Source organism: Rhinichthys klamathensis, unplaced genomic scaffold, assembly GCF_029890125.1.
Source record: "Rhinichthys klamathensis goyatoka isolate OS25496 unplaced genomic scaffold, OSU_Roscu_1.1 h1tg000627l_1, whole genome shotgun sequence".
NCBI classification, from domain to species: Eukaryota; Metazoa; Chordata; class Actinopteri; order Cypriniformes; family Leuciscidae; genus Rhinichthys; species Rhinichthys klamathensis.
Genome location: NW_026607075.1, coordinates 242,033 through 268,518, shown reverse-complemented (window position 1 = coordinate 268,518; position 26,486 = coordinate 242,033). Strand labels below are relative to the sequence as shown.

Here is a 26,486-nt window from a genome sequence, read left to right as displayed (position 1 = left end):
TATTCATAGTAAATAATCTTTCATGACAGCTGCACAACAATTCTCTGTTTCAGTGTGTGCGTATATTCTGGAATCAAAATCTAGATAATATAAAATTAATGACAATAACTAGCTAACAATGAGTAACTTCACAACCTCTGAGCTCTAAACCCAAACTTAAAACATAAAATCAACATAAAATCAGTTAATCTAAGGCCTCGGTTCAAACAATCAGAAAGTGTATGGCAGGTCCCATCGTCTTCAGCAGTAAATCACAATTAAAACGAGATTAACTATCAACTATTCTTAACAAAAAACATTTTCTCTCTCGCAGTCGCATTTATCTTTGGAAATCCGTGTTTCATTATTCATTTCAGATGGCATGTTCAAAAATAACTTCACAATCAGAAGAAGGGTTCACAGTGATCTTCGTCTCGGTGCATCCGGCACTCGTGTCGTGTCATACTTTATATTTCTCTTTGGCGCTGTCGCTTAATATACAGATATGCTGAAAGAGAAACAGAGCGAAGGTGTTAGGACATCAGACTGGTTATGCACATTTAAAACAGTAAACCAGAAACGAACAGGACTAAACACTCACACTCAAATCCCTGAAATACTCATTGTAGTCTAAAGCATATCCCACCAGGAACTTGTCCGGAACTTCAAATCCAATGTCTGAAGGAAGACGACGTGTAAACATGCACACACACACAAAGGGGGACATTAAACTATATTCAGCAAGAAAAAAACTAAGATGTTTCGCATTATTTTCAAATTAAGCACATTCCAAAAAAAATTATTTAAAAAAATTATATGAATTAATACTATATTAAGAATTATATAATAGTAATAACAACTAAGCACATTAAAAAATATATTAAAATTATATATATATATATATAATTCAATATTTTAAGTCTATATTATTTTCATGACAACTAAGAAAATTCTAAATATTAATACTATATAGTATATTTAGAATTCTATAATATTATTTGAATGAAAATTTAGCACAATCCAAAATAAAAATATGATTGATATATATATACACTCACCGGCCACTTTATTAGGTACACCTGTCCAACTGCTCGTTAACACTTAATTTCTAAGCAGCCAATCACATGGCGGCAACTCAGTGCATTTAGGCATGTAGACATGGTCAAGACAATCTCCTGCAGTTCAAACCGAGCATCAGTATGGGGAAGAAAGTTGATTTGAGTGACTTTGAACGTGGCATGATTGTTGGTGCCAGAAGGGCTGGTCTGAGTATTTCAGAAACTGCTAATCTACTGGGATTTTCACGCACAACCATCTCTAGGGTTTACAGAGAATGGTCCGAAAAAGAAAAAACATCCAGTGAGCGGCAGTTCTGTGGGCGGAAATGCCTTGTTGATGCCAGAGGTCAGAGGAGAATGGCCAGACTGGTTCGAGCTGATAGAAGGGCAACAGTGACTGAAATAACCACTCGTTACAACCGAGGTATGCAGCAAAGCATTTGTGAAGCCACAACACGCACAACCTTGAGGCGGATGGGCTACAACAGCAGAAGACTCCACCGGGTACCACTCATCTCCACTACAAATAGGAAAAAGAGGCTACAATTTGCAAGAGCTCACCAAAATTGAACAGTTGAAGACTGGAAAAATGTTGCCTGGTCTGATGAGTCTCGATTTCTGTTGAGACATTCAGATGTTAGAGTCAGAATTTGGCGTAAACAGAATGAGAACATGGAACCATCATGCCTTGTTACCACTGTGCAGGCTGGTGGTGGTGGTGTAATGGTGTGGGGGATGTTTTCCTGGCACACTTTAAGGCCCCTTAGTGCCAATTGGGCATCGTTTAAATGCCACGGCCTACCTGAGCATTGTTTCTGACCATGTCCATCCCTTTATGGCCACCATGTACCCATCCTCTGATGGCTACTTCCACCATGTCACAAAGCTCTAATCATTTCAAATTGGTTTCTTGAACATGACAATGAGTTCACTGTACTAAAATGGCCTCCACAGTCACCAGATCTCAATCCAATAGAGCATCTTTGGGATGTGGTGGAACGGGAGATTCGCATCATGGATGTGCAGCCGACAAATCTGCGGCAACTGTGTGATGCCATCATGTCAATATGGACCAAACTCCCTGAGGAATGCTTCCAGCACCTTGTTGAATCTATGCCACGAAGAATTGAGGCAGTTCTGAAGGCAAAAGGGGGTCCAACCCGTTACTAGCATGGGGTACCTAATAAAGTGGCCGGTGAGTGTATATATATATATATATCATATTTTAATTTTGGAATGTGCTAAATTTAGAGCGAAATAATATATATATATATATATATATATATATATATATATATATATATAAAATATTCAATATTATAATTCTATAATATTATTTTCATGACAACTAAGCACATTCCAAATTAATACAAAAATGATAATAATAAGTATTATTATTATTTTATATATATATATATATATATATATATATATATATTAAGAACATATTTAAACCCATTATATATATATAAAATATTATAATTATATAATATTATTTTCATGACAACTAAGCACATTGCAAATTAATAAAAAAATGATGATAATATATATATATATATATATATATATATATATATATATATATATATATATATATATATATATATATAATGGGTTTAAATATGTTCTTGGCAGGTCGTAAACGGGTAAACTTCATGGTCCAACAATACCCATATTTAGTGTATGTAATCTGGTGTGTGTTGTGTTTAGGCAAACGGTCCCGTGACTCTGGCTTCTACAGGAAATACCATAGAGTTGATTTGACACTCAATCTTTGACGTCACTGTTTCCATTCATGTTTCTACAGTCGCACTTTATCATCAGTGTGCGAACAGCCGTCGAGGAGGACCTCAGCGGATCAGTGTTTCAGCAGCAGAGAGAGACTCGGGCAAGCGAGGAGAGCACACTGCGTCAGCTCGACAGTGGAAGTCAAGAGCGAAAGAGTGTGCTCAAGGACGGGTGGATATAAAGAGCTTATCAGCTTTCCCTCTAAAAGCATTGCGTAACAGATGAGCGGTGAGTGTGTGTCTAATGTGTGCAACGACAGGGTGTTTTATTTCTCCAAGTGATGTGGATTAAGCACAAAATATTCATAATATCCCATAAAAACCCACGATGAGAAGCACTCACAGTCGGGACGGTATCCTGAGCTCCTGGGTGTCCTTTTCACCAGTAAACTGGAAATAAACCACACTGAATTCAATATCCTGAGATATAGTAAATAAAAAGAACGACGTTTGAATAAACAATAATCTTATTGTAAACACTAAAGCCATTTAACCATTTAAAGACTCGTTCACACCAGGCTTGTGCACAATTCAGAAGTGAATTGAGAATGACTCCTGAATTCCAATTCAATTCTTGAATTTGAATTGAGGTCAAATACAGGATCTAGAATTACAATTCGAATTTGAATTAAAGCAAGCAGAATTGCAATTCAATAAAAATTCAAAGAAATTCAAATAGATATTTTAAGTGAAGTGTTTAACAATGAAGCTTTACAGTATATGTCAGATATGATTGCATTACATATTCTATAAATTATATTAGTTTGAACAACTTTTTGCATTAACAGCAAATGACTTAATGTTAAAAGCTCTAGTCACAGTCACAAATTCAGTTTTATTTATTGTAATTGTAATTTTGTGGAACATGATGGAACATTTTACAGAATTACTGTAGTAAATCTTTAGAAGAAAAAAAAACAATTTGAGGTGGACATTTGTTTATATATATATATATTTTTTTACAAAGGGTTGAGGAGTGACTAGTTACCTGTAATGAAACTATGTTATTGAATTACAAAATGAATTAAACTGTATTTAGTTGTATTACTGAGGTAAAACGTGTAATTCAATTAGTTACTAATCAAATTAAAAGGAAATTACTTTATTTTGATTACTTTATCAATGTAAAGCAATCCAAACCACACTTATAATGGGTAACTTATAACAGTGAGAAATAACATTTCCTAACACTGAATGTGTGTGAGATTCAACACGTATCTCTTTCTGCTGTGTGACTGTGGAATTCCTTTAAATCGCCATGAATGATCAGAACTACATGGGCATCCACACCGGCGGAAGATCTCGCTTGTTTACTCAGGTCTGTGTCTTTAAACGAACTACATGGGCATCCACACCGGCGGAAGATCTCGCTCGTTTACTCAGGTCTGTGTCTTTAAATGAACTACATGGGCATCCACACCGGCGGAAGATCTCGCTTGTTTACTCAGGTCTGTGTCTTTAAACGAACTACATGGGCATCCACACCAGCGGAAGATCTCGCTCGTTTACTCAGGTCTGTGTCTTTAAACGAACTACATGGGCATCCACACCGGCGGAAGATCTCGCTCGTTTACTCAGGTCTGTGTCTTTAAATGAACTACATGGGCATCCACACCGGCGGAAGATCTCGCTTGTTTACTCAGGTCTGTGTCTTTAAACGAACTACATGGGCATCCACACCAGCGGAAGATCTCGCTCGTTTACTCAGGTCTGTGTCTTTAAACGAACTACATGGGCATCCACGCCAGCGGAAGATCTCGCTCGTTTACTCAGGTCTGTGTCTTTAAACGAACTACATGGGCATCCACACCGGCGGAAGATCTCGCTCGTTTACTCAGGTCTGTGTCTTTAAATGAACTACATGGGCATCCACACCGGCGGAAGATCTCGCTTGTTTACTCAGGTCTGTGTCTTTAAACGAACTACATGGGCATCCACACCAGCGGAAGATCTCGCTCGTTTACTCAGGTCTGTGTCTTTAAACGAACTACATGGGCATCCACGCCAGCGGAAGATCTCGCTCGTTTACTCAGGTCTGTGTCTTTAAACGAACTACATGGGCATCCACACCGGCGGAAGATCTCGCTCGTTTACTCAGGTCTGTGTCTTTAAACGAACTACATGGGCATCCACACCAGCGGAAGATCTCGCTCGTTTACTCAGGTCTGTGTCTTTAAACGAACTACATGGGCATCCACACCGGCGGAAGATCTCGCTTGTTTACTCAGGTCTGTGTCTTTAAACGAACTACATGGGCATCCACACCAGCGGAAGATCTCGCTCGTTTACTCAGGTCTGTGTCTTTAAACGAACTACATGGGCATCCACACCAGCGGAAGATCTCGCTCGTTTACTCAGGTCTGTGTCTTTAAACGAACTACATGGGCATCCACACCAGCGGAAGATCTCGCTCGTTTACTCAGGTCTGTGTCTTTAAACGAACTACATGGGCATCCACACCAGCGGAAGATCTCGCTCGTTTACTCAGGTCTGTGTCTTTAAACGAACTACATGGGCATCCACACCAGCGGAAGATCTCGCTCGTTTACTCAGGTCTGTGTCTTTAAACGAACTACATGGGCATCCACACCGGCGGAAGATCTCGCTCGTTTACTCAGGTCTGTGTCTTTAAACGAACTACATGGGCATCCACACCGGCGGAAGATCTCGCTCGTTTACTCAGGTCTGTGTCTTTAAACGAACTACATGGGCATCCACACCAGCGGAAGATCTCGCTCGTTTACTCAGGTCTGTGTCTTTAAACGAACTACATGGGCATCCACGCCAGCGGAAGATCTCGCTCGTTTACTCAGGTCTGTGTCTTTAAACGAACTACATGGGCATCCACACCAGCGGAAGATCTCGCTCGTTTACTCAGGTCTGTGTCTTTAAACGAACTACATGGGCATCCACACCGGCGGAAGATCTCGCTCGTTTACTCAGGTCTGTGTCTTTAAACGAACTACATGGGCATCCACACCAGCGGAAGATCTCGCTCGTTTACTCAGGTCTGTGTCTTTAAACGAACTACATGGGCATCCACACCAGCGGAAGATCTCGCTCGTTTACTCAGGTCTGTGTCTTTAAACGAACTACATGGGCATCCACACCAGCGGAAGATCTCGCTTGTTTACTCAGGTCTGTGTCTTTAAACGAACTACATGGGCATCCACGCCAGCGGAAGATCTCGCTCGTTTACTCAGGTCTGTGTCTTTAAACGAACTACATGGGCATCCACACCAGCGGAAGATCTCGCTTGTTTACTCAGGTCTGTGTCTTTAAACGAACTACATGGGCATCCACGCCAGCGGAAGATCTCGCTCGTTTACTCAGGTCTGTGTCTTTAAACGAACTACATGGGCATCCACACCAGCGGAAGATCTCGCTCGTTTACTCAGGTCTGTGTCTTTAAACGAACTACATGGGCATCCACACCGGCGGAAGATCTCGCTCGTTTACTCAGGTCTGTGTCTTTAAACGAACTACATGGGCATCCACACCAGCGGAAGATCTCGCTCGTTTACTCAGGTCTGTGTCTTTAAACGAACTACATGGGCATCCACGCCAGCGGAAGATCTCGCTCGTTTACTCAGGTCTGTGTCTTTAAACGAACTACATGGGCATCCACACCGGCGGAAGATCTCGCTCGTTTACTCAGGTCTGTGTCTTTAAACGAACTACATGGGCATCCACACCAGCGGAAGATCTCGCTCGTTTACTCAGGTCTGTGTCTTTAAACGAACTACATGGGCATCCACACCGGCGGAAGATCTCGCTTGTTTACTCAGGTCTGTGTCTTTAAACGAACTACATGGGCATCCACACCAGCGGAAGATCTCGCTCGTTTACTCAGGTCTGTGTCTTTAAACGAACTACATGGGCATCCACACCAGCGGAAGATCTCGCTCGTTTACTCAGGTCTGTGTCTTTAAACGAACTACATGGGCATCCACACCAGCGGAAGATCTCGCTCGTTTACTCAGGTCTGTGTCTTTAAACGAACTACATGGGCATCCACACCAGCGGAAGATCTCGCTCGTTTACTCAGGTCTGTGTCTTTAAACGAACTACATGGGCATCCACACCAGCGGAAGATCTCGCTCGTTTACTCAGGTCTGTGTCTTTAAACGAACTACATGGGCATCCACACCGGCGGAAGATCTCGCTCGTTTACTCAGGTCTGTGTCTTTAAACGAACTACATGGGCATCCACACCGGCGGAAGATCTCGCTCGTTTACTCAGGTCTGTGTCTTTAAACGAACTACATGGGCATCCACACCAGCGGAAGATCTCGCTCGTTTACTCAGGTCTGTGTCTTTAAACGAACTACATGGGCATCCACGCCAGCGGAAGATCTCGCTCGTTTACTCAGGTCTGTGTCTTTAAACGAACTACATGGGCATCCAAACCAGCGGAAGATCTCGCTCGTTTACTCAGGTCTGTGTCTTTAAACGAACTACATGGGCATCCACACCGGCGGAAGATCTCGCTCGTTTACTCAGGTCTGTGTCTTTAAACGAACTACATGGGCATCCACACCAGCGGAAGATCTCGCTCGTTTACTCAGGTCTGTGTCTTTAAACGAACTACATGGGCATCCACACCAGCGGAAGATCTCGCTCGTTTACTCAGGTCTGTGTCTTTAAATGAACTACATGGGCATCCACGCCAGCGGAAGATCTCGCTCGTTTACTCAGGTCTGTGTCTTTAAACGAACTACATGGGCATCCACACCAGCGGAAGATCTCGCTCGTTTACTCAGGTCTGTGTCTTTAAACGAACTACATGGGCATCCACACCAGCGGAAGATCTCGCTTGTTTACTCAGGTCTGTGTCTTTAAACGAACTACATGGGCATCCACGCCAGCGGAAGATCTCGCTCGTTTACTCAGGTCTGTGTCTTTAAACGAACTACATGGGCATCCACACCAGCGGAAGATCTCGCTCGTTTACTCAGGTCTGTGTCTTTAAACGAACTACATGGGCATCCACGCCAGCGGAAGATCTCGCTCGTTTACTCAGGTCTGTGTCTTTAAACGAACTACATGGGCATCCACACCAGCGGAAGATCTCGCTCGTTTACTCAGGTCTGTGTCTTTAAACGAACTACATGGGCATCCACACCGGCGGAAGATCTCGCTCGTTTACTCAGGTCTGTGTCTTTAAACGCTCGAGCTCGTTAAAGCAGGACTGACTAAGGATGGGCGATACCATTTATTTCGTTTTCGATACCAGTACTTCTAAACTGAACTTTTAAATTTGAAAAATTCTTAAATTATTGAATTACTAAGATTAAAATGGGTAATGATACCAACTTAACATTATATTTTAAAGGCATTTTAACATTCAATACACCTTAATTGGAACTTATTAGATTATATTTTTATTTACACGTGGTTACAATGTTTACTTGTTGTGGTAACCATGGAAATCTACAAAGTATTATAGGCCTAGTTGATCTATGATCACTGTAATGTTCGTTTTCATAAGAGACTGCTGTTGCACCCATAAAATGCAACCTTTTTATTCTGACAGTGAATGATTTATATTAAAATCAGTTACAGAATAGAACTACCTTTTAACATTCAAAAAATAATTTATTTGCACAAACTACGTAGTTTCTGTCTTCTGATAAGCATTGTTCAGGGCTGCGTTTCCCAACACCATCAATGGTTTCTTGGGATACTTTTGGGAAACGCAGCCCTGTTTGAATGCACTGTCGGCAGTGTGTGAACACTCTCTGTGATTGATTGCTTCTGACTTGCAGCATTTGCGTGTGTTCAGATAAGCAGGAAAATAGTTATACTACACAATTATTTACTAAACAGGTTATTCATCCAATGCAATGCATATTGTACGCATTAAACTTCTTGTCAAATAAACAAAATCACTGGTAAAAAATGTTATTTGAGTATCGATACTTTCGATACTCGACGTCAGTAATCGATATATCGATACGCCCATCCCTAGGACTGACTCTGATTGGCTGTCAGTGTTGTGTCCTTCATCATCAGCTGGATCAGATCGTTCTGAAAGTGATTCTAGTGATATCGTTATAGCTGTGTAACTCTATTCTTTTCGATTTAAAACGACTCTAGCTTTATCATTATCACTATAGTTAGCCTCTCTGGTGTGAACTGGCATTAAATGTTAAATGTCCTGAATACACACGTGTCTGAAATATGGACGCCGATGCTCTCGGTTTGCACCTCGGAGATGTTTACGTCTCACCTGACAACTTTCACCATCTTAGGATGGTATTCATTTAATAGTTTGAGCAGCGTTTCCATAGTTCTCCCCGTCTCGACGATGTCCTGAGGCACAAAGAGAGGACTCAGCATCTGTGTGTGTTTCTCACAGCACACACACTTCACATGACATGCCATACACTGAACCTCACCTCAACTATGAGCACGTTCTGTGAGGAGAGAAAGAAGACAAACTAACAATCTGACCAACATTTCAAAAAGCATAAACACTACTGTTCAAACGTTTGTGCTCAGTGCAAGTTATTCATTCATAAACGTGTTTCAGCAATGATGCATTAAACTGATCAAAAGTGACCGTAAAGACATTATAATGTTACAAAATTATTTTTAATTTATGATTATTTTTTGTTTTAAACTTTCTATCCATCAAAGAATCCAGAAAAAAAATATCAGTTTCCACTCAAATTTAAAGCACATGAACTGTTTTCAACACTGATAATAATCATAAATGTGTCTTGAGCATCAGATCATCATATTAGAGTGATTTCTGAAGGATCATGTGACACTGAAGACTGGAGTAATGATGCTGAAAATACAGCTTTGATCACAGGAATAAATTACACTTTACTGTATATTCACACAGAAAACAGCTGATTTACATTAGAATAATATTTCACAGTTTTTACTGTATTTTTGACAAGATAAATGCAGCCTTGATGAGCAGAGGAGACTCTTTTAAAAACACTAAGCAATCTTACCGACGCCAAATGCTTCGTGGAAATAGAAACTAAACCAAAGAGTGTGGAGGGATCAGACTCACTTTTCCAGACAGAGCCGACAGCTCGTCTCCTCCGATGACCTTCACACAGCTTGTAGACTGGTCATTCTGGAGCGGAATCACATCAGAAATAAACACTTTAAACTAGTGTGAGTGATGAGACATGCTTACAGCAAACACTGCTAACTGTGTGATTTGAGCTTTAAAGCCGTGTAATTATTCCTTTGAGCTGGAACTACTTTTCTATAGCATTAACTTATAGTTTTACTATGTGTAGGCGTTTGGTTAAATGATTATGCAGTTTGTTTATTATGGGCCACCGTAGTGGGTTGTCTCAACCAGTCAGAATGCCCGGTGGTTTTGGTGCACTTCTATCTGGTCTGTATCGGATGCCAGTTATCGAATGTTTGGATTAAACGCAGTCATTTACATTCTGTGTTATCATTGACTCATACAAACAAATACAGACTTTCTACATGGTGTCAGAAGCGAGTACGGACCTCTCGCCAGTGAGTGTTTTTTCTTTCTTTCTCTGTCGTCGTTGAACAACCTGTTGCATTGGACCGCGCTAGCGTAGCTATCGCCAGTTGACAACGTTGTTTTCCTCTACCCAACGTGATGGCGGATGGATTTCGCAGACCCGACCCTCTCGTTTTTGATGAAAATATCGCCGAGAATTGGCGTATTTTTGAGAGGGAGTACGATATTTTTATTGCTGCCGCACATTCGGACAAGTCAACAAAAACCCAAGCTTATATCCTTCTCAACATTGCCGGTCCAGACGCCATCGAACGAGAGCGTTCTTTTGCCTACGCTGCTGAAGTGCGCGCGCCAGGAGATGGCGGAAGGATCATTACCCCTGCTGAATCTCGAGAGGACCCCGAATGTTTAAAGAAAAAGTTTCGGGAAATCTGCAATCCTCAAAACAACAGGACTATGGAAAGACACAAATTTCATACCAGAGGTCAGAAACAAGGTGAGAGCATTGAATCATTCATTAGTGATTTAAGGATTAAGGCTAAAGGCTGCCACTTTAGAGACCTAACAGAGGAGCTAATCTGCGACCGCATCGTGTGTGGCGTTACCAGCGACACGTTGAGAAAAGCTCTGTTAAGGGACAGCGAGCTAACACTTGCCAAAGCCATTTCAATCTGTCGGATACACGAGATGACCGAGGAAAGTAGCAAGACGTTAGCATCGCAAAGTAACTCTGCCAGCGTGAATGCAGTTAAGCTAGTTTCAAACAGAATGCAGTGGCCAAAGCCCCAGCCCTCCTCACAGACTATCACGAGGTGCAACAATTGTGGAGGCAGCCACGCAGCTAAGCGGGAAAGGTGTCCAGCATTCGGACAACAGTGTCACAGTTGCCAAAAGTTTAACCACTTTAAAAGTTACTGCAAGTCTAAACCGTGCAGACAAGATAGGCAACCTCCTAGACAGAAAACTGGCAGACAGAGCGTTAACGAGATAGAAATAGAGGAACAAACATGTGAAGATGGAACGTTTTATGTGGACGGCGTTGAAGTTGACAGTCAGGTTGATTGCGTGAATCTAAAAGCCATTGAAAAGGATGAAGGATTTGTCACAATGCGTATAAACGGCAAGCCCACAGAGATGAAAGTGGACACAGGAGCAAAATGCAATGTGATGTCACTGGACACCCTCAGAAGGCTTAATGGCAGCGAACAACTTGTAAAGCAGAAGAAAGCAGCTAGCCTTGTTGCTTATGGAGGCACCAGAATTGAGACCAGTGGAATCGCCACACTGCGGTGCTGCCTAAAGGAGCAGAACCACTCACTGCCGTTTTTCATTGTGGACAGAGCAGTGCAACCACTGCTAGGATTTCGTGCGTGCATGGACATGGGGGTTGTGAAAATGAGTCTAGACGTCCACCAGATCAGCGTGGAGAGCAGCACGGACTTTAGCTCACAGACATTTACACAGTACAAAGACCTGTTCAGCGACGAGTTAGGAGAACTTCCGGTTACATACTCCATGATTTTGGATACCAGCATACAGCCTGTGGTCCGCCCAGCTCACCGTATCCCCGTTGCAATGCAAGAAAGAGTTAAAGCTGAACTTGAACGAATGCAATGCGTGGGTGTCATAACACCAGTCACAGAACCAACCGACTGGGTGTCGTCCATGGTAGCAGCACATAAGAAGGATAAGCGAGAAATCAGACTATGTATCAACCCCAAAGACCTCAACACTGCACTGAAAAGACCCCATCACCCAATGCGCAGCGTCGAAGAGGTGGCAGCGCAAATGTCTGGGGCAACAGTGTTTTCAGGTTAAACCCGAACAAGTGTAAATTTCGCCTGGGCCAGGTAGCGTACGTAGGCCACATCTTCACAAGCGAAGGCCTAAAAGCAGACCCGTCTAAAACTGCAGCGATCAACGACATGCCAGTCCCAACGGATTTGACCGCACTACAACGCTTCCTGGGCATGGTCAATTACCTCAGCAAGTACATCCCAAATCTCAGCGACATCGCAGCGCCCCTTAGGAAACTCACTCGCAAAGAGACAGCATGGTGCTGGTTTCAACAGCACCAAGAGGCTTTCGAGCGCCTCAAATCATGCCTGTCCAGCCCACCAGTACTGGCATACTACAATGTCAAAGACCCAGTTACACTGACTTGTGACGCGTCATGTTATGGACTAGGAGCAGCATGCTTACAGAACGGTAGACCAGTAGCCTTCGCGTCACGTGCTCTCACAGACACAGAGACGCGATATGCCCAAATAGAAAAGGAGCTTCTGGCTGTTGTGTTTGCCTGCACAAAATTCAAAGACTATGTCTACGGAAAGCCCACAATCGTAGAAACCGACCACCAGCCTTTAGTGACCATCATGAAAAAGCCCATCCATGCCGCTCCTGCCCGTCTCCAGAGAATGTTGCTTCGCCTGCAAAGCTACGACATCAGCCTAGTCTACAAAAAGGGCAAGTACATGTATCTGGCAGACACCCTCTCAAGAGCTCCCAGCTCACAAGCACCACAGAGCCCCGTGGAAAACAGTGACTACGAAGTCATGAGCGTGAGCTACATTTCCTCAACACGCCTGGAGGAACTCCGTAGACACACAGCAGAGGATGAGGTGCTACAAACTCTTGCCACTATCATTCGACGCGGATGGCCCACCAGAGAAAGCCAGCTCCAGTCTGCCATCAGCCATTTTTTTCCATACAGAGATGAGCTGACAGTGGAGGATGGTATCATCATGAAAGGCCATAAATCCGTCATTCCCCGATCCCTGCGAAAGGAGTACATCAACATTGTACACAAAGGCCACCCAGGTATTGAGGCAACCAAGCGTAGAGCTAGAGGTGTAATCTTTTGGCCTACAATGTCAAAGAACATCACAGAAGAGTTGCTCTCATGTGCAGTATGCAATAGCACAAAGTCACATCAGCCGAAAGAGCCCCTCCAGCTCCACCCTGTTCCAGATCTGCCATGGTCCACAGTGGCCGCAGACATTCTTGAATGGCATGGCAAACATTATCAAGTTCTCGTGGATTCATATTCCGGCTGGTTTGAAGTCGACCTCCTTCGAGACTTAACCTCATCAGCCGTCATATCCAAATTAAAAAGACACTTTTCGGTACATGGTACACCTCACATACTCATCACTGACAATGCTAGACAATACACCAGCCAACAGTTCAAGGATTTTGCTGAACAATGGGATTTTACTCATACCACAAGCAGCCCAGAGTTTCCCCAGTCAAATGGACTCGCGGAAAGAGCTGTCCGCAGTGCCAAGCAACTCATGGAGAAATCACACAGGGACGGGTCCGATGTGTTTCTCAATATCCTGAACCTCAGAAACATTCCCCGTGACCCAACATTAGGCTCTCCGGCCGAGCGCCTCATGTCTCGCCAAACTCGTGCAGCAATTCCGGTGAGCACTAAACTGCTGGAGCCTACCACGAGGAATGTCAAGCAAGTCACCGATCAACTCCTCAACAAAAGGCGCACGCTGAAGCGCTACTATGACAAGTCGAGCCACCCACTACAGCCGCTGGCAGAGGGACAAGTGGTCCGCATGCAGACAGCGAAAGGCTACGACAAACTTGGAACGGTGAAGGAGATGAGTAGGGAACCACGGTCCTACATAGTTCAAGCAGATGGGAAGACTTATAGGAGAAATCGCCGCCACATACTCCCTGTGGTTGAGCCGCCACCACCGCAGCTCCTGGACGACCCAGACCCTCAGGACACCTGCCCCCCTACAGTGGACAGTTTTCCTTCACCACAAATGCCGACACCAAACACTGTGCAACCCCAACACCCACCCTCCCCCCAGCCCAAGCCAGCAGCGCACTCACCCATCGAGAGTCACGACACACAATACACCACACGTTCAGGTCGCATCTGCAGACCAAATCCCAAATACATGTAAAAAAAAAAAAAAAAAAAAAAAAAGTTCTTCCTGGTGTAATTTCATCCCAGCTATTCAGCGAGTTCAGTATTGTGACATTTCATGGACTTAAACACCCTTGGTGATTTAGTAGACTATGAAGAGGCCTAAATGTTAAAGTGCAATATGAGGTATTCATTTAACCTTATTTGTTTTAGTTATGTTGCAAAGACATGTTTACCAGTGTTGCCTTGTTTGATAGGGCTAAAGACTAAAAGGAAGGGATGTAGGCGTTTGGTTAAATGATTATGCAGTTTGTTTATTATGGGCCACCGTAGTGGGTTGTCTCAACCAGTCAGAATGCCCGGTGGTTTTGGTGCACTTCTATCTGGTCTGTATCGGATGCCAGTTATCGAATGTTTGGATTAAACGCAGTCATTTACATTCTGTGTTATCATTGACTCATACAAACAAATACAGACTTTCTACACTATGGATACACCGCGATTAAAATTCTGCCCAATACCGATAAATTACTTTTATATTATGGTAATTAAATGATAAACATTGGTAAATGCTAGTAAATTATACCGTATTATACATTGCCTAAAAAGAAAACACTAAAAACTCAATCATTTTAAAAGCCAGGAAGAATTCAGGCATCACTCAATTCTAATATACTGTGTGAAAAGGGAAATTGTTTCATTATGTTATTAGTTTTTCAACTATTTTCAGAATTTAATCAAATGTCATAACTTGATCTTCTCCAGTCATTTATTCTGTTTAAACTCTGTCCCTTTCTTACAATCAACTGCAAGCTTACATTCAGCTCTGCATCATTTTTGTGCGCAGCACTTTCATATATGTATATATATATTTTAGATCTGCATTTCTTTGAAACTTTAAACACTTTTAAAGTGAGCAAAGGCCATCAAAAGGAGATCTTTTGTCTCATACAATGAAAATTGTCCATTACTGAATGAACAAAAAACAAAAAAATATATTTTTCAAAACATCTTTTGTGTTCCTCAGCAGGTTTGGAGTGACGTGCGGGTGAGAAATGATGTCAATTGTCATTCGTAGGCAAACTTCTCCTTTAAAGGCGCAGTAAGCGATTTCAAATCAACCCAAACAAACACATTGCTCCGCCCCTAAACTGCACAAACACACAATTCAAGAGTGGATGTCTATCATTGTTGAAGTAAAATAATGCTTTGTGAAAAATAAAGCGAAGATGACCAACTACAGTAAACAATCAAGAGTTAGTTGTTAGTCTCCAGCAGCTCCAGACAAACAGTGACTCAAACGGTCCTGTTACTATAGCTCACATTACAACAACAGCATATCTTGGTTCTATGAATCACAGTAAAACCAATGTAACTCACATATGGAGAAGAAACAACCTAACCTTGGCGTCCGTTTTCAGGCCTTTCCCTCCAGCACTGGAAAGCTTTTCTAATGTTAACCCGGATCCTAAAGCTCTCGCCTGATTGTAGCCAGTGATATCCTCTGAGATTCTCTCTTTTGCAATGTCTCTCAGCCATCTCTCTTTCTACAGTATGTGGACACGCCCCCTACTGCTGATTGGCTCACTCTCTCTCCTACCCCATCATGAATGGACACGCCCCCTACTGCTGATTGGCTCACTCTCTCTCCTCCCCCATCATGAGTGGGCACCCCTCCTACTGCTGATTGGCTCACTCTCTCTCCTCCCCATCATGAGTGGACACGCCCCCTACTGCTGATTGGCTCACTCTCTCTCCTCCCCCATCATGAGTGGGCACCCCTCCTACTGCTAATTGGCTCACTCTCTCTCCTCCCCATCATGAGTGGACACGCCCCCTACTGCTGATTGGCTCACTCTCTCTCCTCCCCATCATGAGTGGGCACCCCTCCTACTGCTGATTGGCTCACTCTCTCTCCTCCCCATCATGAGTGGACACGCCCCCTACTGCTGATTGGCTCACTCTCTCTCCTCCCCCATCATGAGTGGGCACCCCTCCTACTGCTGATTGGCTCACTCTCTCTCCTCCCCATCATGAGTGGACACGCCCACTACTGCTGATTGGCTCACTCTCTCTCCTCCCCCATCATGAGTGGACACGCCCCCTACTGCTGATTGGCTCACTCTCTCTCCTCCCCCATCATGAGTGGACACGCCCCCTACTGCTGATTGGCTCACTCTCTCTCCTCCCCCATCATGAGTGGACACGCCCCCTACTGCTGATTGGCTCACTCTCTCTCCTCCCCCATCATGAGTGGACACGCCCCCTACTGCTGATTGGCTCACTCTCTCTCCTACCCCATCATGAGTGGACACGCCCCCTACTGCTGATTGGCTCACTCTCTCTCCTCCCCATCATGAGTGGACACGCCCCCTACTGCTAATTGGCTCACTCTCTCTCCTCCCCCATCATGAGTGGACACACCCCCTACTGCTGATTGGCTCACTCTCTCTCCTCCCCCATCATAAGTGGACACGCCCCCTACTGCTGATTGGCTCACTCTCTCTCCTCCCCCATCATAAGTGGACACACCCCCTACTGCTGATTTGCTCACTCTCTCCCCTCCCCATCATGAGTGGACACGCCCCTACTGCTGATTTGCTCACTCTCTCTCCTCCCCCATCATAAGTGGACACACCCCCTACTGCTGATTTGCTCACTCTCTCTCCTCCCCCATCATGAGTGGACACACCCCCTCCTGCTGATTGGCTCACTCTCTCTCCTCCCCCATCATGAGTGGACACACCCCCTACTGCTGATTGGCTCACTCTCTCTCCTCCCCCATCATGAGTGGACACACCCCCTACTGCTGATTGGCTCACTCTCTCTCCTCCCCCATCATAAGTGGACACACCCCCTACTGCTGATTGGCTCACTCTCTCTCCTCCCCCATCATAAGTGGACACACCCCCTACTGCTGATTTGCTCACTCTCTCTCCTCCCCCATCATGAGTGGACACACCCCCTACTGCTGATTGGCTCACTCTCTCTCCTCCCCCATCATGAGTGGACACACCCCCTACTGCTGATTGGCTCACTCTCTCTCCTCCCCCATCATGAGTGGACACACCCCCTACTGCTGATTGGCTCACTCTCTCTCCTCCCCCATCATAAGTGGACACGCCCCCTACTGCTGATTGGCTACAAGTGTGTTGTACAGCGTTTCTCAGAAATCGCTTACTGCACCTTTAAGTTGTATTTAACCCTTATCATTCTTATAAGGAACATGTCAAATGCACAAGCTACTAATAAAATGCTCCATATGTGATAATGTAAGGCAGACTCCATCTGGTCCGTGTTAAACATGACTGTATGAGCTCAGCGATGCAGTGAATGACTGCGGTAGATCTGGCACTCACCGAGTAGCTCTTCAGCCTAATGAAATCCACAGTCATTGGCACAGACTTATCACTGTTTTGATTCAGAGTCTTGATGTAATCCATCAGGTCTGCGAAGAACTTATACCCTCCTTTCAGAACGCAAAGAGCCACGATATGATGTCCGCCCATGTCCCGAACGATATCTCTGGCCAAGCGCTCAGTCCTGCAGAGAAGATCAAAACTGAAGGCTGGAGTATTCTGACATGAATGCTTTCATTAAAGCTGGCTGAAGCCATGCCAATAATGACAGTCAAGAGATTTCAGGGGAAATTTGTTAAACAAATGAATGGGAAAGGCAATTCAAATCACATGCCTCTGCTATTGCGCTAACATCATTAGCTAAATCTACGGGGGGACACAGGGCTCTTTTACTATCCAGGGTAATCACCGGCCACAACACAACTGACACTTCTCACACCACAACCATACAACTCAGTGTTAAAGACACACATGCACTGATCGCAGTACCTGTCCTTAATGAGGCCGTTGGGTATAATGACCCGGTCCAAATCCTCCTCGTAGTGTTTCGGCACACAGAAGAGGCTCAGCTCGTGGCCCTTGCTGTCATCGGATATCTGCAAGATCAAAACTCTATTATAACACATCATTTTATAACGCAGAGCCAATTCTGGTTCCACAACTAACCTTTCAGCGTGTGTGTGTGTGTGTGTGTGTGTGTGTGTGTGTGTGTGTGTGTGTGTGTGTGTGTGTGTGTGTGTGTGTGTGTGTGTGTGTGTGTGTGTGTGTGTGTGTGTGTGTGTGAAACACAAAAAGAAAGTTGCTAGACTGTCTTCTTCAGTGTGAGCTGAGCTTCACTATTAATAATAATGGACAATGGAGCTGATGTGACCATAACTCATACTAAGCAGAATCTCCACACACAGCTACTGTCGTGTCATCAGAAATTGTCTTCAGAAATGTGTTGATAATTCAGGCAGAATTACAATATAGCGCATCGGTCTTATAATATTAACTGGTCATTATCCATTGTGGAGCTTGACAGCGGTAGTCACCTCGGGTTTTCACTTTATTGAAAAGAGCAAACTTCCTTTTGTGTTCTACTGAAGACTTACGGGTGAGTAAATCATGGATGGTTTATATATTTGTAAAGTATTACTTTAAACCGATAATGGCGTGTAGTAGTGTAATCTGTGTCTTGTCAACACACCCGCTCGCGCGTAACCTGAAGACGATCATAGACGGATTTCGCGTTACACTCTATTTATGTAACGTTACATTGAGACTTTCATCACATAGACCTGATGAGAAATATGAATGATTTACTAGTTTGTGGACACACAGTGACGAACCACACCTCAAACGCGGAGTCTTGATCTGACGCGGGTCTCTAAAGGCGCGTTAAACGCAGCATCGCACGCTTTTGGCTCTTACCTCCAGAAATGCGGCCATGATCTGCGGTGTTCGTGCTTCAGCTCGCGGTCCTCGGGCTCATGCTGGAGTGTGTGTGTGTGTGTGTGTGTGCTGGATGAGCGCGTGTCTGCTGTACGTCGAGGCAACGCGACGCGTGCTAAACCCTGACGTCACAAATCCATTTACCCAATAATCTGCTTGACCCGCGGCAACCTGTGCTTTAACACCAGAGGAAGAGAGTCAGCGCGCGCGTGTGTGTGTGTGTGTCAGCAGCACTGAGTGAGTATGTGTTTACATCATCTTCATCATCATCATCAGTGCTTTCTGACGCGATGCTGATAAGGCGCGATGACGTCAGAGGGAGAGTGTGCAACAACTGATAGAGCTGTGTGTCAAACTAATGTAGCACAACCTCTTTATATCTGAAACACACACACACACACACGTCTGGTTCGCTATCTTTGTGGGGACTCTCCATAGATGTAATGGTTTTTATACAGTACAAACTGTATATTCTGTCCCCTTACACTAACCCTACCCATCACACACACACACACAAACCCGACCCCTAAACTTACCCATCACACACACACACACACTAACCTGACCTCTAAACCTACCCATCACACACACACACTAACCCGACCCCTAAACCTACCCATCACACACACACCCGACCCCTAAACCTACCCATCACACACACACACACACAAACCCGACCCCTAAACTTACCCATCACACACACACACACACTAACCTGACCTCTAAACCTACCCATCACACACACACACTAACCCGACCCCTAAACTTACCCATCACACACACACACACACACACACACACACACACACACACACACTAACCTGACCCCTAAACCTACCCATCACACACACACCCGACCCCTAAACCTACCCATCACACACACACACACACTAACCCGACCCCTAAACCTACCCATCACACACACACCCGACCCCTAAACCTACCCATCACACACAAACACACAAACCCGACCCCTAAACCTACCCATCACACACACACCCGACCCCTAAACCTACCCATCACACACAAACACACAAACCCGACCCCTAAACCTACCCATCACACACACTAACCTGACCTCTAAACCTACCCATCACACACACACACTAACCCGACCCCTAAACCTACCCATCACACACACACACTAACCCGACCCCTAAACCTACCCATCACACACACACACTAACCCGACCCCTAAACCTACCCATCACACACACACACACACTAACCCTACTCAACCCCTTAACCTACCCATCACACACACACACTAACCCGACCCCTAAACCTACCCATCACACACACACCCGACCCCTAAACCTACCCATCACACACAAACACACAAACCCGACCCCTAAACCTACCCATCACACACACTAACCTGACCTCTAAACCTACCCATCACACACACACACTAACCCGACCCCTAAACCTACCCATCACACACACACCCGACCCCTAAACCTACCCATCACACACACACACTAACCCGACCCCTAAACCTACCCATCACACACACACACACACACTAACCCTACTCAACCCCTTAACCTACCCATCACACACACACACTAACCCGACCCCTAAACCTACCCATCACACACACACACTAACCCAACCCCTAAACCTACCCATCACACACACACACACACACACACACACTAACCCTACTCAACCCCTAAACCTACCCATCACACACAAACACACAAACCCAACCCCTAAACCTACCCATCACACACACACACTAACCCGACCCCTAAACCTACCCATCACACACACACACACACTAACCCTACTCAACCCCTTAACCTACCCATCACACACACACACACACTAACCCGACCCCTAAACCTACCCATCACACACACACACACACTAACCCGACCCCTAAACCTACCCATCACACACACACACACACACACTAACCCGACCCCTAAACCTACCCATCACACACACACACACACACACACACACACACTAACCCGACCCCTAAACCTACCCATCACACACACACACACACTAACCCTACTCAACCCCTAAACCTACCCATCACACACACACACTAACCCGACCTATCGCACAAAACTTTATGCATTTTTGAATTTACAGATTTACAAATGAGGACGTCCCTAAAGGAAGGTTTTTGGGGATTTTGTCAGGTTTTGGTCACTTCTCGGTACAAATTTGTCCCCAAAATATAGTTATAAATATAGTCAAAATACATCTGTGATGTGAAACAGTTTATTCAGTTGCAATGGAATTTTTATGATCCCTCTTATTTTGTTAAAATTATTTACATATTTAAAAAAAATATACTAATGTATACTCACATTATATATATACACATACACAGCCAATTATGATCGCTTGGGAAACTAACTAAAAGCCTATGTATGACATTCACCTTTGTTCTTATGATTAATAAGGACTGTTTTTAATATGTTTTGTGTTGAATTGATGTAATAAAATATAATTGTTCAGGCCAATCATAAATTTCAACAATAAAACATAAATAACAATAACCTGAACAACTAGTGTGTGTGTGTGTGTGTGTGTGTGTGTGTGCGATCTGAATGTTTTATCAAAAACAGTCTAGACAGATAAAGCCTTCATCATCAAAAATGCCAACAATTTAAATTACATTGAAACATAAAACATAAATTTCATTAAAAATGTAACAATAAAAACGTGATTATTGTGATATATGTGACGTGGGAGGAGAACGTATGCGTGCGTCAGGTTTCCCGAGAGGAACGACTTCGGCATAGGAAACACCTGTGGATCCTCACTCACAACTCCTCGGGAGATCCCTCACGAAACTGACTTTAGACACACTCCTGAGGCAGCGCGACGATTTAATGATCCATAGCGAAACAGAGAGCTTTGGTGACAACAAACTCAATATTTCATTAGTACAATACTAACTTTTTGCTAGAAAAGTCATCAAGAGTGGGAAGAAAAAATTGGTCAAAATGTGCACTTTACACACAAACTGGCCACCAACCTGACACTTCAGACGGCATCTTTACTTTTCAGCTTTACTTCCACAGGCTGGAGCGAGGAAATGAGGAAACGAGGAACTGAGGAAACAAGGAAGTTAGGAAACGAGGAAATTAGGAAACGAGGAAATTAGGAAACGAGGAAATTAGGAAATAAGGAAATTAGGAAATAAGGAAATTAGGAAACGAGGAAGCGAGGAAACGAGGAAACAAGGAAGCGAGGAAACAAGGAAGCGAGGAAACGAGGAAGCGAGGAAATTAGGAAACGAGGAAATTAGGAAATTAGGAAACGAGGAAATTAGGAAATGAGGAAACGAGGAAGCGAGGAAATGAGGAAACAAGGAAGCGAGGAAACGAGGAAGCGAGGAAATTAGGAAACGACGAGGAAATTAGGAAACGAGGAACTGAGGAAACGAGGAAATTATGAAATTAGGAAATGAGGAAATGGGGAAACGAGGAAACAAGGAAACGACGAGGAAATTAGGAAATGAGGAAACAAGGAAATTATGAAATTAGGAAACGAGGAAATAAGGAAGCGAGGAAGCGAGGAACTGAGGAAGCGAGGAAAGAAGGAAACAAGAAAATTAGGAAACGAGGAAATGAGGAAACGAGGAGGAAACGAGGAAATTAGGAAATGAGGAGGAAATGAGGAAGCGAGGAAATTATGAAATTATGAAACGAGGAAATTAGGAAACGAGGAAATGAGGAAACGACGAGGAAATTAGGAAATGAGGAAACGTGTGATTATTGTGATATATGTGACGTGGGAGGAGAATGTATGGGAAATATGTGACGTGTGAGAATGTATGGGGAATATGTGTGATATATGTGACGTGGGAGGAGAATGTATGGCATGGGAAACGAGGAAACGAGGAAACGAGAAAATTAGGAAACGAGGAAATTAGGAAACGAGGAAATGGGGAAACGAGGAAATTAGGAAACGAGGAAACTAGGAAATGGGGAAACGAGGAAATGGGGAAACGAGGAAATTAGGAAACGAGGAAATTAGGAAACAAGGAAGTGAGGAAATTAGGAAATGAGGAAACGAGGAAATGAGAATCAAGAATACCCTTGGTGTGAGGGTATTCTTGAGGGTATTGTTGAAATGGCATCATCTGGTCAACTGGTTTTGGATATTGAAGACTGTGACCCCCTCAAAACAGCTTCCTAAGACCTCAAAACCTCAATTTCATCTGGAACTGTAAGCCAATGGCTGGTTATGGCTGGATTGAGAGCTTGTGAACCAGTAAAGAAGCCATTTATTAGCTTTATCTACTGAAAGAATGTGCCAAAGAGCGTAAGGATAGGGAAGATAAGATAAGATAAGATAAGGAAGATAAGTTCTGCAGTCCGACAACTCAACATGCACCAGTCTAGCATTGGATGGTGTCGGGTGTGTTCATACCAAACACATGCGTGGATCCAGTTCACACAGCATGGGAAACATCATGGGAAACATCATGGGATTGAGGACACTGGTGCTGGAAGGAGCTACAAAGTTGAAAATGGACCAATACGTGGGAATCCTGCTATTAATCCCAATGATGCTCATGCAACAAAGCTGCACACAATTGAAGTGTTCATGCTCAGCATTGAGAAGTCTCAGTCTCCATTGAGAACCTTTGGGGAATTATAAAGCTGTGTTTAGTCATGCAGGGCTTCCAATGAAGCTCAACTTCGGGAGGGTTGGGAAGAAGTTAACTTTAGTGAGTCGATGCCCAGGAGAATGGATCAACAAAAACAAGGGAGAGCCAACTAAATATTAATAACTGATTACATTGTAGTCAACATATGCTTTATTTCCAGTGGGCTTTTTTCCCCTATGCCTTTGCATAATACAATAAAACAGGAAAATGCTGGAAAAATTGCCTTTCTTGACAAATAATTTTGTCATTTTATTACCGTAACCAATTTTAGTGTATATTCATCTTCCCAATGTGACATACTCCTCATATTTTGGATTGTTTAATAGAACCTGAAGTGTAATTAAAAGTACATATAGTGAAAAAATGTGTGTGTGTCAGAATTATGTAAAAATTTTACACCTACAGCAAAACATACAAGACACAAGGGAAAGAACTTCATATCTATCTTTATTCATATAGCAGCACATCTTACAGAAATATAACTGCAGGAGTATACAAATGTACTGATTAAAGCAAAGACAAAAAAACATCAGATGTCATTAGTTCATGTTTCTTCATGATACTGAACGTCATTCGTACACACTCATGAATGAACGGTTGAATCCCTATAAACAGTGGTTCTGAACCAGGAGGCCAGTAGGGGGCGCCGGCCGATTTTCAGAGGGCTTATTTTAAAATAAGTTATAATTAATGTCATTTAAATGTGGAAATAGCTCTTGAACACCAAACCACAATGTGGAAATTTGGTCCAAGCTAACTGTGGAACTGACCAATTCAAGATGAATCCCATTAACAACTGTTGTTGGTACACACAACTCTTGAAATCCCCAAATTAAGCAGAATTATTGATTTGAACCCATCAACACTCCTAGTGTAAGGGAGGGGGTTGAGAACCACTGTCCTGTTACAGCTTTAAAAGCAGTGGACGTTAATCACATCAAACAGAAGCAAACCAATTAAAAACTGTGTAGAAAGAGTGCATTTAAAATGTGCCCCTGACACACACACACACACACACACAACAGCTGGTGACTGGGGTAAGCGCTCTTCAAACCTCTTTTAATTTAACATTTACTAACAGAAATTCTTCACAAACCCACTGCCCGAACAAACAGAAAACCTGTAATCATTGAGATCAACAACAATCTTTAAACCTTGATCTTACAAATGTCAAGAGGCAAGAACCACCAGTGGATGAGAATGTCAATGTTTTAAATAAAATTTAAATAAAAGTGAGTTGAGGCTGCATAGCAGTTTCATGATATAAATGTTCAGATGTATTTGAGACTACACGTACAGACTGGTTAAAGACGATTTGACCAGACATAATGTCAATTAAAAACCAAAACCAAACCGTAGTCTTTTACTTGTGGATTAAGAACTAGTAATCACTACATCGAAGTATTTCATTATATACAAAGGTCCTTTAGAAGTACGAGGAAAGGCTTGCAAAGGCACAAAGTACTTTCAATCAAAAAGCACAATATGATGGAAAGTAAAAATGGAAATCAACCTCTTAAAATGTGAATGATGGATTTGTGCAGAAATATGATTTTGACATAAGCTGGAGCATCAGTACCCAAAAAAAGAACAAGAATGGACAAATGATTACTTTAAATCTTTAAATCAAAAGACATTGATTTTGCTGCCTTGTTTTGAGAAAATATTCTTCTGAATTGGTCCTTAGGTTAGATGTAGAGTGAATCTATATGTCCTACACCATGAGGTAAAACACACACATTCTTCCAGTCCCAGTTGTCTTGTTTTATGGCTTCGCGTGGAACCCGAGTTCCAGAACATTAGCCTAAATATCGAACAAACAAACATCCAGCTCATATTTCACCCCAAAATCAAAACTCTATTTTCATAACTTAGAAAAAACAACACCACAATACTGTAACAGCAATGAAAATCAGCATAACTTCGAGTCAGTACAACGAATATTAAATTTATTGTACTTTACGATTTAAATTAATCATTTTTTTTCATATTACAATAAGATGTGCTCCACTATCAGCTGTTTTCCGGTTTTGTTTTTTGATTTTGGGGAGGAATATGACAAAATTACTACATACTGTGTGAGATTCACCCACAACCAAAACCAGCCTCTTTTTTAATAGTTTAGAAATTGACAATATTTGAATTTCACTTACCAAACAAATAACAATCTCCATTTTGTAACAAAACCCATCATTTTCACCGCTCTGAATATTGACATATGAAGTACAGTACTGCAGAAGGGACAATTCACTTTTACATGTTTAAAATGTACACAGTACATTTGGAAATTCAGTCTTACAAAAATACTGTATGTACGCCTCACCTGCAGGTGAGATATTATGTTTCACTACAAAGAGAGCACGCTTTTAACAAACTGCTACCTCACAAAGGAACAGCACACGTGAATCAGCCGATCTACTATTTACAATTTGTTATGCAAATTTTACATAAAGCATTTTTTTTTTAAAGAAAAGAATTTAAAGACAAGAAAAGGTATGACGTAAAAATAACTGACGCATCAAAGCAAAGGTGTTTATGAAGATTTTACATAGAACTGACTCACATTATGTTTGCATGAGAAAATATTGTCAATGCAAAAGCTGCATCTTAGAATAGAGCACGTCGAAAATATGTCAAGTCTTAAAAAAGCTTTTAAAAAGACTGCATGTGTCTATGCACAAGTAAAATGTCAAATAAATGTGATTTAATCAAATATTCTGAGCAATGATCTCCTGGGTAAGGGTGTGACAGGGAAACTACAATGCTCCAAAATGTAATTATAGCACAAATAATTAACAGCTCAAACCATTTAAAAACTGAACAAGCCATTCGGATCAGTCATGACAAAATGTAGCAGCATTCTGTCTATA

General features: G+C 43.0%; 1 protein-coding gene across 2 annotated transcripts; it reads right to left on the bottom strand.

Moving 5' to 3' along the window:
* Window positions 1-242: 242 nt before the first annotated feature.
* On the bottom strand, window positions 243-19,193 carry hprt1l (hypoxanthine phosphoribosyltransferase 1, like). Of its 2 annotated transcripts, XM_056241046.1 has the most exons (9): window positions 18,954-19,193; window positions 18,030-18,136; window positions 17,541-17,724; window positions 9,855-9,920; window positions 9,226-9,243; window positions 9,057-9,139; window positions 3,168-3,214; window positions 581-657; window positions 243-487 (listed from the first exon to the last, which is right to left on the bottom strand). In XM_056241046.1, exons 1-9 carry the CDS (start codon window positions 18,969-18,971, stop codon window positions 440-442), a joined length of 648 nt encoding a protein of 215 aa, XP_056097021.1. In that variant the 5' UTR covers window positions 18,972-19,193; the 3' UTR covers window positions 243-439. The 2 variants fall into 2 exon arrangements, with proteins under 2 accessions (XP_056097021.1, XP_056097022.1); XM_056241047.1 differs by lacking the exon at window positions 9,226-9,243.
* Between the last annotated feature and the right edge of the window lie 7,293 nt (window positions 19,194-26,486).

What these genes read in the sequence shown, in the direction of transcription:
- hprt1l (XM_056241046.1), bottom strand. An exon ending in AAGATGGTGAAAGTTGTCAG is followed by an intron (nt 3,215 to 9,056) that starts GTGAGACGTAAA and finishes GTTTATTTCCAG; the next exon opens with TTTACTGGTGAAAAGGACAC. An exon ending in CTCAGGATACCGTCCCGACT is followed by an intron (nt 658 to 3,167) that starts GTGAGTGCTTCT and finishes GTCTTCCTTCAG; the next exon opens with ACATTGGATTTGAAGTTCCG.